Source organism: Perca flavescens, chromosome 8 (genome assembly GCF_004354835.1).
Source record: "Perca flavescens isolate YP-PL-M2 chromosome 8, PFLA_1.0, whole genome shotgun sequence".
NCBI classification, from domain to species: Eukaryota; Metazoa; Chordata; class Actinopteri; order Perciformes; family Percidae; genus Perca; species Perca flavescens.
In genome coordinates this window covers 10,778,847-10,796,699 of record NC_041338.1, presented here as the reverse complement: position 1 = coordinate 10,796,699, position 17,853 = coordinate 10,778,847, and the positions used below count along the sequence as shown (strand labels likewise).

Below are 17,853 nucleotides of genomic sequence, written 5' to 3'. Positions count from 1 at the left end.
AACAATAGTGGATACAAAACAACTTGACAGTTTCCTTCAGCTTTAGGGATCTTTTTATTCATTTGGGATTTCTGGTAAGAGAGCTCTGATAAACACAGTACACTACCTGCCATGCACCAAACAGCAGACAGACACAGTTAGAGAATAGCTCATGCAACATGCAAATGTTGCTCCATATCTAATGGATATAGAAATTGGAAACAGTTTACTATAATGTTAGCATGTTTACATCTAAATCAATTGATGCAGCTTTAATAGTTGCCTTATCAGATCAGTAGTTGTACATAAAAATTGCTACCAATAATGTTTGTTTAACCTGTTCCGTCTTCATTGTGTCATAAATTGTTATGAAAAAACTCATGAGCAGTTTGGGAGACTTTGAGGCACTCTGCATCTCCAAGAGGCATTTATCTCATGCTAAACAAATGTCAAATTTAAGTTACATTACATTTCATTTTAGCTGACGCTTTTATCGAAAGTGACTTACAATTGCTATGTATATATCCGAGCTTACACGCCTCTGGAGCAACTAGGGGTTAAGTGTCTTGCTCAGGGACACATTGGTTGATGTATCGCAGTGGGAGTTATGTAAAGATATTAGTAGTCCTAATATAGGCACCCTTTGGGGGCCCCTTTCCATCGACCTTAAAAGGAGACGGTCCAGGAACTAGGGATGTCACGAGACCCGGTACCTCAGTACCAAGTCGTTACCAAAATTCTGAAAACGTGACAGCACTCTTTTTTTCTACAATACCGTAGGTACCATGGGATGCAATTCTTACGCACCTGACAGAACAAACAACAACAACAAAAAATTGACACTAAAAAAAAAGTGACAGAAGACTGTCCCAATTAATTAAATTACATTTTTTTTTCCTCTTTCTTTTTACACACCGTGGTATCGACTTTGGTATTTAGTATTGTGTACTTTTGGTGGTATCAGTACCAATTACTACATTTTTGGTATCGTGATATCCCTACCAGGAACACAACACTTACTTATAATGCAGCGGCCTAGACTCCTTCAATCTCTAGAGACACACATAAATTCATACATAAATTCATACTTAAACACAGGACAGGTTTAGTGATGGAGTAGGGTCAAATAGATATTCTTGACCCCTGACCTACCATATATATATATATATATATATATATATATATATATATATATATGAAAAAACTCCACTACAATAATAATGCGTGAAAACATTTTTTTAACAAATTCTGGTCATTTAGTGTCCTTCACTTGATGGAAACCAAAAAGAAGCTATTCATTCTGAATTAATACAACAATGCATCCACGAGTTTACTTAGTGTTTTCCATGAAGCCAATATGATTTATCTTATATGCTATACACTTGCACTACAAAAAGGTACATTTGACCCAGGGTATATTATTCACTTATCTCATGTCAAGATCACTGATTTTAACATGATGGTAACAGAAGGTGGATTGGCTTGAGATGCAATACCCACCAACATTATAGAGGTCATGTTTTCCAGGGGATCCTGAGGCAGAGGAGATTAGTGAAATGAGACGAAAGCAAGCAGAAATAAAGCAGAAGCAAGGATTAGCCACACCCTTTTTCTCCAAAATAAATATATACATGTACATCAGTGTCCAAGCCATATATGAGGGGTCACCTGGGCTGACAGGATGATCTAAAGAGGAATGAGGTCATCCCACACCCATTTTCTTTCTTGATTATTAACCTGAAACATCCCTATCAAAAGCCTGACCAGAGGCTGAAAAGAGAACTCCCTCCTTGAGGAGTTTACCCAAGGTGGTGCTGAAACAAACTCACGCAATTCTGTTACCACCTCATTACATGTTGCCTGTTTACTTTGCACTTGCTCGACTTGCTCTTTCTCGGTGACATCCTGCTTAAGACATCCTGTGTGTTTGTTTGTTGTGTGAGGCAGTGAGAGCAAGGGGGGATGTCAGGTTTCATTTTTCTTTGTTTACTTTGCTAAGCTAGTTGAACGGCACACATTCTTTTCCTTTTTTTTTGTGTTTTTATTTTTTCTCGCATATCTTATATAGAACTGCACACATCCTAAAGCTTGCACTCCTCGCCCTCTCACTCCTGCTTCAAGCTCTGGCTTTGTGTAGGCTGATACATGGTTGTGTGCTTATATGCCTATTAGCTTTAAGTGTGTGTGTGTGTGTGTGTGTGTGTGCGTGTGTGTTTGTGTGTTTCAGTGAATGCTGATGCAAGAGAGACAGTCTTTGTCAGCTCTCTGAGTCATGAAGGAGTCTAAATAATCCCAGCTCACCATGCCTATGCTCACCTCTGAGGTATGGCTATCAATCTTGTTTTGTTTATGAGAAGTGACTGGATTTTATTTGTCATAAAAGCTTGTTTGTATGGCTTCAGAGTCACAACAACAATATTAGCCAAATGACTTAGTTTTTACCGAAAGTGTATTTTCATTGCTGACATTTGAATTTCTGTGTGAGCATACAGTACCTAAAGCCGGTGCACTGGCACTCCTGCAGCGAACTGCAGCCATAAGACAAACAGAGAAAAGAGCAATCCGACAGCAAAACAGACAGGAGGAGGAGATAGGGAGAAAGGGCACAGAGAAGGAAGCAGTTGGAGCAAAGTTAGTTGACGTTTACTTGAGTTGAAGAGTTATTCAACGGTTACAGTTTATTGAATTAGGTTTTTTCTAAGGTCTGTTCAAGAACATATTTTCCCACTTAACCCCTGTGGTATTTTATTTTGGTGGTTTTAATTTATCTGCCAGAGAATTTAGGTATATATACAACTGGGGTGAATTGAAGTTCATTTGTGGTGCTAACAGCAGTGAAAAATGACATTTGAAAACCAGCAACCTTTCAGAAACAATGGGCCTTGTGCAAGAACATTTTTGTGTCTTTATCTCAAATGTCTCCTTTTCTGTGAGTTCTGCTAGAATGTTCCAACTCAGATACACTAAACTCTCTTAACTGTACAAAGTGGTTAGAAATTACTTGTTTCATCTTGATGAATACTAGAAGGTGACAGTTTGGAAGATGTGGTCATTAGCAGACCTAAACTTAATCTGCAGATTGTTTTATAGTTTTCAGCGGTGATCCAGAAGGAAACTCTGCTACATTAGCAGACACTTTTTCTGCTTAGAGTGGAGATGTGTTAACATTCTGAGTTTTATTTTCATTTTCTTTTCTTTTTTATCTGTGGTAAATTTGTGGAAAATCTGAGAAAATTCTGCAGAATTCTGCGTCCGCAGTGTGGCCCTGATCATAAGCATAATCAACGTCCCACAATTGCTTTACAGTATAAGGTTGTTTATAAGTTTTTTTTCTGTAATTCTCTCAAATAATTGGTTTTTAGTTTTAATTTAGTTTGTTTAGTTAACTATGTCACTATGAATAATGTATGTTTCTTTTCTCAACCAAAATCATTCCTTGTGGCTTTTGTTCCACTTGCTCTTTTGTTTGATACATGCACCACATGAAGAATGCATCACATTTGCACGTGGAAAATGGCTGCAATCTGCCCCATAGTGACCTCTCACATGACGACAGTCAGGGACAAATTATGTCTTGTGGTGTAGCACAGTAACTCTGGGATTTTCAAAATCTGGCAACTACTGAAATGTATAAGTCGCTGTTTTTTGTTGTATATTTTATCTAAATATATTTTGGTATCATATTTAAAGTCCAAAATGATTCTGACCAAGGACTTATAATTCCTTATTTGTGACTTGTACAACCGGTCTCGTGACCACTCGTGAAAATGATTGTACAAAAAACAATTCTGCATAAGGAAAAATTAGCGAATGCAACAAATTTTCTTAAATAACTCGTACGCATTTAACAACAAATTAGTTTTTTCTAATGGTTCTTGCATGGGGCCCAATGTCATACTTGCTCTGTGGAATCTACAGACTTCACTGTCAACACCTTTCATTAAAACAAAAATAGAAGAAAAAATAGAAAATACCGAAAATTATCTTTCCAGAGTGTGACAGGCAAAATAATGAAAGAGATTTTTATGTCCCCTGTTGATTAAGAGAAACTCACTGAGAGTGTAGTCCTGGTCGCGGCTGTAGACAGGAGAGAGCTGGACAGGAGATAAACTCTCTCCATCTCTCTGTCTGTGGCCATTAAGCTCGACCATCGGCTCGCTCTTTTTACTTTTTAGTTTCCCCGGCAAAGTCTGGTACTTGCTCAGCTCCATGTGAGAATTCTGGAGAATATAAACAACAAAACAGTGCGTTATATCTAGCACCACATTTCAAATAAATTACAATATCTGTTGAAAGAACAGAAGCCTCAGAATTCACTGATTCTTGCTTTGAATTCAAATGTACAAAGCTTCTTAGCTGATAAGTTAGCTGATAAGCTTTGATGAAGTGGACACATTTTTCTTTGCATTTGGTAGTTATCTGCTTCTGATACTCTGTGGCAATTTATAAAATACATTGAAACGCAGTGATTTTAGATATAAGTTCTATGTATATTGCATTTCCTCTACATCTACTGTATATACAGGCTGGTCAGTCCCATCTAAATATCTTTCATAAGATAACAGCAGGATCATGATTTGATTTGCTCATTTGCTCTGTTGCATAACGGTGTGTCCTATGGAGGGTAAATGTCTGATGATGCCAGAATCTGACCAGGCATCAAAGTCACCGGGGCTCTAAAGGAATAAGAGGAGAAAGGCCAGCAGAGAGAAACATCTGGGAGGCAGCCATGATGCTGAGCATTACTGACAGCCACTTCAGGTGGGTCTTGGCCCTTTGTGTGTGTGTGCATGTGTGTGTGTGTGTGTGTGTGTGCGTGTGTGTATCACAGTATCATCATATGTGTGCTGCATGAATAGGCACTCAGAGGGTGATTTTTTTTGCTTTTCACTGGCAACATCAATTTCAAAAAGTGATAGAAGAAAATTAAGAAAAGTGATCTACTTTACAGTATATCTGGAGGTACTTAATAAAATGCTGCATTGGCACTAAGCCTCTGTGTAGCACACATTTGTTTGTTGTGAATCCAGTACATAATTTCCATAGCGACTGTAGAATACAAACAACTTAAGCCACAAATAAAACCAAATAAGACCATCTGCTAAATGGCACTCACAACAGAGTGCACTGTAACAAATTCCACTTTATCAATGAGGACTGGCGGGTTAAATTGGCTGTCCTATAAACATGCCAGGCAGGCACAGGGCTGACATCCTCGCAGGCGGATGTGGTGGAGACAGGCTCGGACATGGGCTACGTTCCGTGTCACAGATAGCTGCAAACTTGTACCAATTGTGTGGACGTGCAAGCAGTTCTAACGGCAACATTGTACAAATCCGCAGTTATCCACAAACGCAGGATGCCTTAAGTATACTCGAGTCTCCCGGATGGGTGAACTGGGACTTTGTTACCTGCTGGTTAATTAAGGTTTAGCTATCGGACAGAAAAAAAACATAAAAATTAGCATCCCTAGTTTCAATGTATGTTTCAATGAGAAAAACGACAAAGTTGTTAAGCTCGGCAAGATGAGAAAGTATAGCATCAGTTGCTACTGTAGGTAACAGACATAAAAGTTGGTGACCGTAGTTGAATTGGGTATTTAGGATTTTCTAACCTGAGATAAGATAGGATTCGTAAAGTTAGTTAAGATTTGCTTCTGTAATACCAAATTTGGAAAAAATCCGATCTTAGACTCTTCCTATCTTAACTTAAGAATTAAGATAGGAAGTATCTGTAATACAGACCCAGGTGAACAATTTGATACTTCAAAATAATGGGTGAATAAAGAAAGAAAAGCAAGCACCCTATGCGGTTATGATGTAAATATGTAGAAACGTTTCTGAGAACATCCTTGCATCCCATGTGCGTGAATACCTTGACACATTTTGTACTTGTATAACTGTGATGGATCCAATTAATCTTTTATTCACTAAAGTCTTTGAAGTTTGACAAGGTTTTATCTAGAAATGTTTTTTTTTTTTATAAGAGCTACATTGTAAAACTTTTTACCGTAAATTTACAGTAAACCTTCGCCAGTAAAATACTGTTTATTTAGAGTAAGCATACTGTTTTTAAATGTATTTTACTTTAAATAGACATACAGTGTCTTACTGTATTATTTGAATTCACAGTAATATACTGGTTGCAGTGTATCTTTATTTTCCCAAGATGCATTGGTATTAACAGTAAATACCTGTAATCTGTAACATTCGCAGATAGTGCTGTAATATTATTATTTTCGCCCAGAATGCATTGCTATTCACAGTATGATCCTGTATAACATTAAAACAGTAAGATACTGTGAGATTTTAGCTGTAAATTTACATCAAGGATTTACAGTAAAAATATCTTATTTTGAATTCACTGAAGACTGAAATAAAATCAAGTGGACCCTATCCTTGCTATATTATGAACAGTAATGTTTAATTGCAGTGTATGTATTTCTAAGGGTTAGGTAAAGGTTAGGCTGTGTGAAGTCATGCAGCAGATCAGTACCTCTGCCCTTGTGTCTGATTCAGTTTCAATTGGCTGGATCTCTACAGCCTATAGCCAACACAGATAAAGGAGAGAAAGAAAAAAAACACGCACACAGACAGACACACATACACAAACAAACAAACAAACAAGTTAGCAGGTTAGCAATCACACAATCAGATTAAAGTAAGATGAATGTTTATTGTTATTTAGAAAGAACAAAGTTAGTGTGCATGTTGATCAGATATTTAAGCAGATGTACTACAGCAGATGTAGCAGGTTGGATTCAATCACATTCATCAGTTAAATTAAAGCAATATTAAAGTGATTTTATATGCACTAACAGACCTTTTGTAAGGATCCACTCTGCAACTCTTCAAGACTGCTGGACAACAACCTGTGCTGATGCCTGAAAAAAAAAAAAAAAAAAAACAGACTTCAGAGTTAGAAAAAATGAAATGATGAATAAATGCCACCATATAAACTCCATTAGCCCAAACTCCATGTCCCAGAAATGCTTGTTACTAACCTAGCTCTGGAGAGCTTATTCCCCGCAGCCCTTATGTTTTTTGTCACCCAGCAGTTTTCCTTGGATTGTGGCACCTAAACCATGGTTGCAGCTGTCGCCGTGGTCCTGCTCCGCGACCTGCTATGCCATGCTAGACCCTGCTACGCTCTGCAGTGCCTTGCTACGCCCTGCTATGTCCTGCTATGCCCTGCTACGTCCTGTAACATCCTGCAGTGCCCTGATACACCCTGCTACGCTCTGCAGTGCCTTGCTACACCCTGGTATGTCCTGGTACACCCTGTAACGCCCTGCAGTGCCCTGTTACACCATGAACTACTACAACTACTAGTTCTAGTCATAGTTCCATTATCTTTAATTGTGACTATTAATCCTCACCACCCAAGGTTTCTCCCTAAAAGGAAGTTTTTCCTCGCCACTGCCATTGCTCTTGGGGAATTACTGGAATTGTTGGGTCTTTGTAAATTATAGAGTGTGGTCTAGACCTACTCTATCTGTAAAGTGTCTTGAGAGAACTCTTGCTATGATTTAATACTATAAATACAATTTAACTGAATTGAATTAGCACACATATGATGTCTGCTTACACTTTAAGTTGAGTGAAAGTGACATTTCATTTTTGGACAATGTAAAACTCTGCCATGTTAAACAGAAGTCATACAAACACAAAAAAGCTTCTACTTACCATGATCCATTAAAGAAGCTTGTATCCCCAGTGGACACCAGTGATGTGTCCATAGAGTTGTGGATACTACAACAAACGGCACACAAAGGGGTAAGATTAATAGTAAGTTGTGAGATGTGTGGTGCAATTGTATTTTGAGTGTTTATACCTAAAGTCCAATTCTCTCTGGTAAGGAGATGCAAGTAGCATAAGTGGAGAAGACCCTCTTGATGACATCTATCCAGAGACAAAAACAATTAGTTTTTTCAGTTTTTCTTAACTTATCTTTAGGCAAATAGTCCATTCTTGGGAAGGCAATACCCAGTATTGCTTAAAATCGCATTCAATTGTTAGAGGTTGTAAAAAAGTATATACTTCATCATCTTACCTCTGACCTGACAATATCAGTTTGTGCTTTGTGCGTGATAGCTTTGAGTCTTAAACTGCCACTCAGTTCCTCTTCACTACTCCCTGGTTGTTGAACACAGAAATATTACACACAACAAAATTAAAAATATTATGACGGAGAGAAGAGTGTTTCCTACGTTGTACTTTCATCCAAAATCCGTATTTGAGGAGAGAAAAGGATGTAATTCCTACCCTGTGTGAGTGCCATTGCTTCCCTCATCTTTCTGTACTGACCAAGCAGAATTGTCAGCTCCTCTATACGCCGATCCTGTTATCAGCAAGACACAAATGTTTTGGCTTTTGTAAATCAAGTAAAATAATGGGACCCTTTATCTTCATCAAAATAACTCTCAAACTGAACATTAAAGAAACTTTCAACACAGCAGTAGTGTAAAAAAAAAATAGGTTTCATTTACCTTTTCATCATTTGAAGCTAACAAAGACTCCATCCCCACCTTCAGCCTCTGGTATTCATGGTCTAACAAAGAAAAACAAGGTATTGAAATGTTATTTTGGACTCACGGTAACCTCACGTCTTGTTAATTTAGGGCCCTCTGATGGGTGCCTGATGCGATGTTGGCGACAGACATGACAGCAATGCTAATGCGAATAAACAAGCCAAACAAATACACACTGACAGCGCGACTGCCCATACACCATCACCTGTGACACATACTGCAGCTTTTCATAGTGATATAACTGGTGTTCGTAACTGGTGACTATGCCAATACCAACATAAAATAGAGTTCTCTGGATTCCGAAAGCAACACAATACAAACACACAAACGCATACACAAATCTGGGTTGTCATTCAATACATCACTTACTTATACATACTTACTTACTTATAATACTTCAAATACATAAACTTATTGTAAAGGGGAATTCCACCAATCTTACAAATAAAGGTCAGTTTACTAATACTACTCAGCCTGTGAATACAGTTGTATAATGTTTTCTTTGGCTCTGGAGGAGCTTTGTCAAGTCTGCGAGAATAACCCTAAATATTACATAGCGATGCCATCAGGGTTATCTCCGCTTGGGCTACAAATTTAGAACAGAAACAAACCTACAGCTGGTACAGCATTTCTCAGGCAAGGAGGGTCTAACGAAAAAAGATGCTATTGGTTGCATTGTGGTTAACCAGTGTTTTTGGAGCTTGACCTATGACTAAAAGTCAGGATATCTTGGTTTCTGCTGCATACATTTTTTCTTCTGTCTCTGGTAGAGATGCACCTATTACAATTTTCTAGGCTGATTCCGATTTTTCATTGAGTTTGATCTGCCAATTTTTTTTAACAGATAATCGATATAAAATAGAACTATATAAATTACTCCTGGTGTGGAAAATTCATACACATCTAAAGTGCAATGTTATGGAATAACCATTTCCTTCTTTTCACCCAACAATTTTTTTTTTATATATTTAGCAAACTAAACTTCTGTGATTGTGAGAGTGCATGTCGGAGAATAGCGTGAATACGCGCTTCACACCGCGAGCGGGCATGCGTGCCACCCGGCGGAAAAGGTAGAGAAAGGAAAAAGACTCGCTGTCCGGAGTATACCTAGCCAGTGGAGACTGCGTGTGTAAGTTGTATAATTTATGTTGTCAGTTTATTGTTAGCTGTTGATTTCGTTGTTTGTGTTCTTCACCTGCTAGCTAGGTTGCACGTGGCTGTTGATTCAAAATAATTGCGATTGTTGAACGCCCTTGTTCATGTTTGTATTTTATGTGCATTATTTACATGCTACAGTAGTTACACTGCATGAAGATAATGTAAGTAATAGTGGATTTATTGTTATTATTTGCTAGCCTATATATAATTCCTATGCATTGTGTATGGTAGCCTTTACAATGTTACTTATTTACAGCATTTGACCGGCATAAAATCGGCATATGTCAGACTGACTTGCCGGTCGCCGGTCATGGCCGATCACGTGAAAATCAGTGCATCTCTAGTCTCTGGTGAGTCCCACAAGTTCTTATGTAAGTGATGAATTGCTAAATACTAAATTTCTGGATTACCCCTTCAAAAAATATGGCTTAGGCAAACCAAAAAAAACTCAAGCTAACATCAGACATGTTAGACGGAACTGTACATTCAGGTTTATACATACTGATACCATGGCCACTGAGACAGCATAAACTGACACCTATTAAGCAGGTGTTTGTTTTAAGTTTGTTAATGTGCCAGTATTAAATTGTAGGTAAAGGCAACAACAATAGGGCTTATGTATGTGTGTCTGTGGCAGAGGATGGCAGCCTGCGTGAGAGAGAGAGCGAGAGAATGAAAGAAAGAAAGAAAGAAAGAAAGAAAGAAAGAGAGAGAGAGAGAGAGAGAGCGCTATGTAATGTTATCTCAGCTGGAGTTTCAATATCATGTAGCAGCATGCAGAGCTGAGAGAGATTTCAGAACTTTCAGAAGGAACTTGAAACTCTTCTAATTTGATTCAAAATATGCCATTTTGTTGGCAAGTGGCCATGGTATCATGCCAGCTGGAAGGTTTGAAAGGATGTAGTCTTATGGCCCTGACACACCAACCCGATAATCGGAGATCGGACAGTCTGGCGAGGTCAGTGACTTGAGTCTGTTCGGTGTGTTCCGTGCCGACGTCCATCGGAGTAGCTGTCGGCCTTCATTTTGGCCGACCTGACTTGCTGGGTCGAAGGGCGGACTCACTCCACCAATCTGATTGGTGGAGTGCTAACCCGGAAATACTCTCAAAAGACGGCGTCGCTTAGGTGTGTTCCAAGACACTTTTTGGACCGTGGGGAGCTGACTGATCATTCTGACTGCCTTTTCTGCCGACGGTCAGCCATCGGGTTGGTGTGTCAGGGGCTTTACTGCACTTTGGTTTGATAAAGCCAGAATGTTTACAACGACCAACACAAACTGAAGCTCGGCTGTGGTCCAATTTCAATCAAAACACTCCACCACCACATTATGAGGTTACTAAGCTTAAAAGTTTAAAGGCGCCACTTTCTGTTTTTCTGTTTTGGTTTTGTTGAGATATGAGCCAAAATCATGACAAAAACCGAGAAATCAAGTTGTCAAGTGGCTACATAGGCAGAGCATGTTGGTTGAAAATTTGACCCATAACGACAGCACACCATGCCTTACATTTGTTAATCAGCTGCTTGATATACAGCTCCTCTACAGCAGGGGTCAGCAGAGAGACAAAAACAAGTCAAGTGCACAGCAGAGGAGAGAGGGACATGTTGATTAGATGTTACAGTAAGTGACTTTTACGCACATATCCACACTGACAGATGTGGATCTGAAGTGATTGGTCAGCTGTGAGTACCTCTCTCTGTGTTGTCATTGGCTGTGCCGCCTCTGGCCAGCAGCTGGGTCTGCAGGCATTCGATCTCAGTGTCTTTGGAGGCTAGGAGCTGCTGCAGCTCTGATATTTCTACCTGTGAAGGAAAGAGTACATGTTTGTGAACTGTGTCAGTCTTCCAGGTCAACTTAAGTTGTAAGGAGTTTAAGTCTAAGGCAACTGGACTTGTCCTCTAAAAACAACAATATTTTATCAGGTCTACTGGCAGAATTCAAATGCTGTATGTGATTTACAGGTTGATGTTTAATGGCATCCATGTAAGAGCCACCATCTGGACAAGGTACACTCCTCTGAAGTCTCTCAATTTATATCCAGGCCACAAAAAGTCAGATTATTAGAAAGAGGAGTCCATGTGTGTCACCAGAACCGCCATTTCTAAAATGCACCATGCTGTCCAACATCTCTATTAATGGGGTTTGGATGACTGTCAGATGACTGACTGAACTGCCTTATGACTAACAGCCAATGGCTTGGTCACATTTGCACCAATGTCTGAGATTTTTCACTTCTCATCACTTCCACTAAAGCTCAATGACTTATGAATTAAGAATGTGTTTATGGTTTTGGTGCCGCAAAGACCTTTTTTCGATTCTGACCCCATTCTCTCTCCCCTTGTTTGCTGTCGTCCTCTTCATTATTGACTGTACAATAGAAAATGCAAAAATTCAAACGTTCATCTTTATCAGGGTGACCTGATGGCCCAGGGGCTAAAGTGTCAATCGTGAACAGCAACGTCCCCAGTTCGTGCACAGCCAGGTTTTTTTTGTTTGTCATTCTTCAAATAAAGGCATGAAAATAATTTCCTATATGAATTTAGCACTTTCACTTCTGGTTAACACTGCAAACAACAACCGCGAAATTTAGCAATGTGTACCACGTTTCTGAGCTTGTGATTTTGCTTGCACCTAGTTAGGGAAAACAGAAGACTTGGTGTGTTTTTCGTCAACCTAATCTGAGTTGAAGATAAAAGGATAACACATAATAGGGACAAAGCTGCTAAAGAAAGACAGCTGGAGACAACAGGTGTGTGCACAAGCTTGCATGTTGACAATGGTGGTATGCTATAAATGCAAACAACACCTCCTCCAGTTGCCTCACAATAAAAGCCTATAAGCCAAAGAAGCCTACAATAGAAGCAAGATAGAGTTGTGAAGTGGGCAGAGGCAAGGGGTATTAAAGAGACTGTAGAGTTATGGTATGGCTATTAGTTTGTTTCCTGTATGTTCCTAAATAATGATGTTTTTTCCATCAGTTTAGCACGATGAAGGGCACACAATGTCTACAGAGCCTACACAAATTGTTGTGACTTAAATATGATTAAGTCCATCCACTTCAACACTATCTGTCAGTGGGTAAATCTCACTGCCTGCTAGGGTCTTCACACTGAGAAATTGCCTGGTGCAACTTTAATAGAGGGAGCAATAATTATCTGTAATATGCATGATCACACACAACCGATGCATACACATCACAATCATGGATTTACATTATACTTTCAAACTCTCATACATTTGACATTAATTTGAATGTCTCTCTTCCTTTCTGAAGGAGGATGGAGGACCTTTTTCTGATTCTTCACATAAGCACATATACCTTGTAAAAATCAGAATGTTTTACTATCTATATTTTTTCTCGTCTCTCTAACTCCCGTTCCTCCCTACATGAATATTTGTGCTTTGTAAGGGAAGGTCAGCCACACATCACAAGACCAACAACAGCAAAACAAGGAGGATCAGGAGGATGAAGAAAAGATGCACGTGCAAAATAAGGAAGAAGAGGAATTTGAGAAGCATACGGGACAAAGGAGAGCACTGTGGGGAAGAGGTTGAAAAGGAGGAATACAGAGGGAGGCAGAGTTTTAGCAAAATTACTCTATAGTACTAATTAGAGTAAAGGAACAAACACAGAAGTGACGAGCAAGAAGACAAGAGGCAGACTAGGAAGAAGAGAAGGCACCTGTGTGCTGCGCCAGCGCTCCTCCCAGTGCTGCTTCTCCAGCTGTGTGTGCTCCACAGTCAGCTTGAGGCTGGACAGCTGGGTCATGAGCGACTGGTAACACACATGGAGAGAGTAAGAGATAGAGAGCTAGAGAAAGCAGAGACACAGGAAGAGGGTAATGATGGTGGAGGGGGGATTTAGAAATAAGGAGAAAGAGAAGAAGAGTGGAGTGAAGAGAGCAAGCCACAGAGAGGGGTTAGTAGAGAAGAACAGAGGATGCAGATACAGAAAGTGAAGGAGCGAGAGGAGGAAGGAAGCACTGTAAGCACAGAGAAAGCAAAGGCAGTTTGCAATAACAAACAATGTGTTAGGAGACAGATGTTTTTCTATCAAAATATATTAACCTCTTATTGGTCCATCGTTATGAAGCCATGATGTGAAACCAAATTTAGTTCAAACTCACAAACCATTATTTTAACTTTTAGAACGGACTTCAGATTTTCCAAAAACACCCAATACTGTATATCAGGCAGACTTATGGGAAAATTTGTATAAAATGAAGCTGCTGCTGATGGTGCAGCTATAAAAAAAAACAAAAAACATTGGTACGGTTTGAATATTTAGTTTGAATATTTATTAACTTCAATAAAGTGGGTAATAAAAAGGTAATGTAGATAAAGAATATGTATGTGTAAAAGCAAGCTAATTTGTATCATACAAAATCAAAGTACTGCCTAATTTCCTCACTAGATGTTTTTCAAATTAGCCACCTTATTACTCTCCACTGTGAAAATGTGACACATACTCGTGTGCCAGCTGCAGGCCAATGCAAGCTGGTTGTTAGCCAAAAATTACTTACTGCCAGTTTAATCTTCTAATCCTCAGATCAGTCTTTCACAGAATTATTTTTAAATAAGAGGTTGTTTTGCTACAAGTGTTCTCTCCCTCTATACAGCTGTTCTGCATTCACAATGATACATTTCCTTTCTGTCTTTGGCATGCACATGCATAAACATAAACAGCAGATTAGAAACCCAGTTAGTTATACTTAAATGTGGCCAAGAAATTGCCTTTTTCCAGGAGGAATCTAACTTGAAAGGTTTCTCTAATCCCCTATCCTGAATATGGAGACCAGGTTTCTAGTATTCATTACATTTTAGAATTACGATTGCTACAGAAAGCTGTCTGTAACCTGGATATTTAAATATAATAATAATAATAATAATAATAATAATAATAACTTTATTTGTATAGTACTTATCTAAACAAGGTTACAGTGCTTCACAAAATACATGAGAGTTCACCAAAAAAAGAGAAGAAAAAGTAACCATACAAAATGGAACACTTACAGGAATGGTTTTTCGAACATTTTTCGAAAAGCTTTTTTTGCTTTCTTGCTGAGAGTTTGAACAGAAGATTACCACTCTCAAGTCTGTAAGGTAAATATGAAGCCACTGCCAGCAGCCAGTTAGCTTAGCTTAGCATAAAGACCGTAAACCAAGAGCAGCTAGCCTGGTTCTGTCAAAAGGCAACAGAATCCGCCTCTGAGTGCCTCTAAAGCGCAATAATTAACACAGCATATCTCCCTGCTGGAGCTGCTCCCCCCGCGACCCGACACCGGATAAGCGGACGAAGATGGAGATGGAGATAGTTTTATGTTATGTGTTTATGTTATCTGCAATCTGATAGATGGTTATCGGATTTTTATGATAATAATATTAGTATCAGCCTAAAGAAACAACAACAACAAGTTATGGTTTTACAGGGATTATATGACAGACTATTTCTCAGCTAGGAGCAGTAACTTCCTGGAGTCTCTGTTGGTGGTTTCCCAACATGTAAAACAAATTGGTGTGACAATTCCATGGTTTTGTGTGAGATATTCTTGACACATGTCCAGTTTTACAGTTCTCTAGGGAAAGGTAAAAACTAGTATCATATACGTTTTTAATTTCAGCATTTTGATTGCATTATGTTCCTATTTCCAAATGGTTAGGGTTATGTTGCTGTTAAGTTAAATAATGCCAGTGTTCTTTTCAGTTGTATGTATGTTGTTGTAATGACTGTTGCAATGCTGGCTATAGGTACAGTACAGTACATTACTTTGTAAGCTTTCATAACGATTTATTTTACTGTAATTCCACATTAACACTGCAGCGGAACTTCACATTTTTCTTCAACACCTATACAGTCCATTGCACATTACCAATTCTGTCACTCTTCCATCCAGAGTGCTGGAATCACACTAATGTATGAAAATATATATTTCTTACTCGTATAATACACAACATATGACCTATATGTATATATGTAAAACCGGTTAAGGTTGGCTGATCATAGAGATGTGAGGTTATTGTGCTATGTGTTGGTTTAACAAGTACCTTGGTGGCTCTTAGTTTCCTCTCATACTGGCCCTTCTCTCCCTCCAGCTCCTCCACTTTGCTCTTCAGATGCTTCATTTCTTGTAACAAATCCTGCAGAAAAACCAAAACACAGCATTGCAAAAATCACATCTACAGTAAATGTCAAAATCAACAACATTACTGAACTGTGCACATGCCAACATATAATTGGGAGGGTATTCAAACATCAGGTTCACATTCAGTGCAGTTATAAAGGTCTCCAGGACTGAGCGGTACAGTGGTTAATAAAGGAAACATGAGCCTCCTGAAACAGATACCACAGCGTGCAGTTATCAACAACCAGGAAAAGGATGAACCCGAAGACCCAGAACAAGACTCAAAGCTGTTCCAGGCATTGCCATTGTCCAAAGGAAAACTTGTACAATACATATTACTATACATATCCCCTTCCACCTGGTCAGTGTAGGAGGAAACAGACAGATGTCGACTTTGTTAGTAGAGGGAGGAACCATTGTCATGCAAGCAAACCACATCTAATGAAATAATAACAATAAGCCTGGTCCAAAACCCAATTTTATAGGATTTAAAAAGACAAAATTCAAATCGGGACTGAGATGTGTTTTTCCAAATGCTTCAAATACTTAAGGAGATAGGCAGAGAAAGGGGCAAGTTTCTGAATAATTATGCCCTTAGCATCTACTGTATTTGCAAACAATTACAGTAGGTAATACTACTTTTAGCTATTGTAGGGTTTCTTATTTTACCATATTGTTACAGACTCAGCTTCAACAACCTTGATAACCCCTTAAAATGATTAGAAGTATTTGGAAAACCAATCAAAGTCTCCATATCTGCAAGATCCCGAGTAGAGCATGGCCCCAACATCCTACAGTGCACACACAGACACTCTGAAGACACACTACAAGAGGTTGTTAGTTTGATTCTGTGAAAATTTCCAAATACCGGGTGGTGTGTGGACTGGTTAAAAAGGGAGAAGAGAAGGAGAGAAGAAATGATGGGGAAGGACGGGAAGATGAGTTCATCCATCAAGTCTCCCTACATGTACAGTCTGTCCTCCATTGTGCAGCCGGGCGTCAGAGCCAGATGGGCCCAGGTCTGAGCTGGCTAACCCAACCTGAGGGCCGTGGCCCGGGGTTTGGCTGCCTCCGGGCTCCCCCTGCTGGGCCTCCCTTTCCTCCAGAGCCCGTTTTTCCTGGATACGAGTGCTTATCTCCTCTTGAAACCTGCACATCTGCTCCTGAAGCTCACTGATGAGATTTACCACACACTGGGAGGGATGGAGTGATGGAGCACAAATGAAGGGCAGTGAAAGAGATGAATTGGTGAGATAAAGAGAAGAAAAGAGATATGAATGAAAGTGAGTTGCGAGAGGAGAGGAGTGGAGAGGAGAGGAGAGGAGAGGAGAGGAGATTAACATATTTGTTAATCTCGTCAGCATTTGGGAATGCCTGTTTCCATATCTCGAAGACTGTTGGCTTCTACTGAGGAACCTCAAAACTTCACAAAACACTCAAAAAACATCTGAACAACATACAAAACATTAATTTGCGAAAATGAGTGCAGAAGGAATTAAAACGGTGTAAAATAAAGATAATAATAACTTGAGGATGAGGAGACATAACCATCAGCAGCACAAATGACACACTACAACATATAACACCACTGAAGAACCCAACAGTAGCTTCCCTTAATACAACTATCCAATTATTGCAGATGTATCAAATCAGTGCATATACCGGCTGACGTATTTACGTAAGTAAACAAATGTAATTAGTAGGCATTTTGTTTTTGTCCAAAATATTATTATTAGCCAATGTATTTTTATAATTTTTTTTAAACTCCCAGTTTAAAATCAGTACCTGGGCTATAGTTTCTACACTCAGGTTAAGAGATTAGTTAGTTAAATATTATACATTTATAAAAAATTTAAGTTCCCTGAAGAAGACCCATACCACAATCTTTTTCTAAACCTGATCAAGCAGTGTTGCTGCCTAAACCTAACCAAACTGTGTCAATTTCACAACTTTAACGACATGTTTAAAACCGAGACTCTAATATATGAAACGCTCCTATGGGACAGAAATATGGGGTAGAAAAAACAACCAATATCGCTGTATGGTTTGGAGGACTTGTTGGAA

General features: G+C 39.0%; 1 protein-coding gene across 9 annotated transcripts in view; it reads right to left on the bottom strand.

The window, feature by feature from the left end:
* ppfibp2b (PPFIA binding protein 2b) overlaps nt 1–17,853 on the bottom strand; it is a 128,229-nt gene that overhangs the window by 12,198 nt on the left and 98,178 nt on the right. For 7 of the 9 annotated variants that reach the window (XM_028584891.1, XM_028584893.1, XM_028584895.1 and 4 more), the window contains 11 exons: nt 16,755–16,982; nt 15,713–15,805; nt 11,358–11,469; nt 8,468–8,529; nt 8,244–8,319; nt 8,032–8,114; nt 7,813–7,880; nt 7,665–7,730; nt 6,802–6,862; nt 6,475–6,522; nt 4,034–4,199 (listed from right to left, as the gene is read on the bottom strand). In XM_028584891.1, the coding sequence (XP_028440692.1) occupies nt 4,034–4,199; nt 6,475–6,522; nt 6,802–6,862; nt 7,665–7,730; nt 7,813–7,880; nt 8,032–8,114; nt 8,244–8,319; nt 8,468–8,529; nt 11,358–11,469; nt 15,713–15,805; nt 16,755–16,982 (1,063 nt within the window). The remainder of the gene's footprint in view (nt 1–4,033; nt 4,200–6,474; nt 6,523–6,801; nt 6,863–7,664; nt 7,731–7,812; nt 7,881–8,031; nt 8,115–8,243; nt 8,320–8,467; nt 8,530–11,357; nt 11,470–15,712; nt 15,806–16,754; nt 16,983–17,853) is intronic. The other 2 variants (XM_028584892.1, XM_028584894.1) reach the window with 2 other exon arrangements.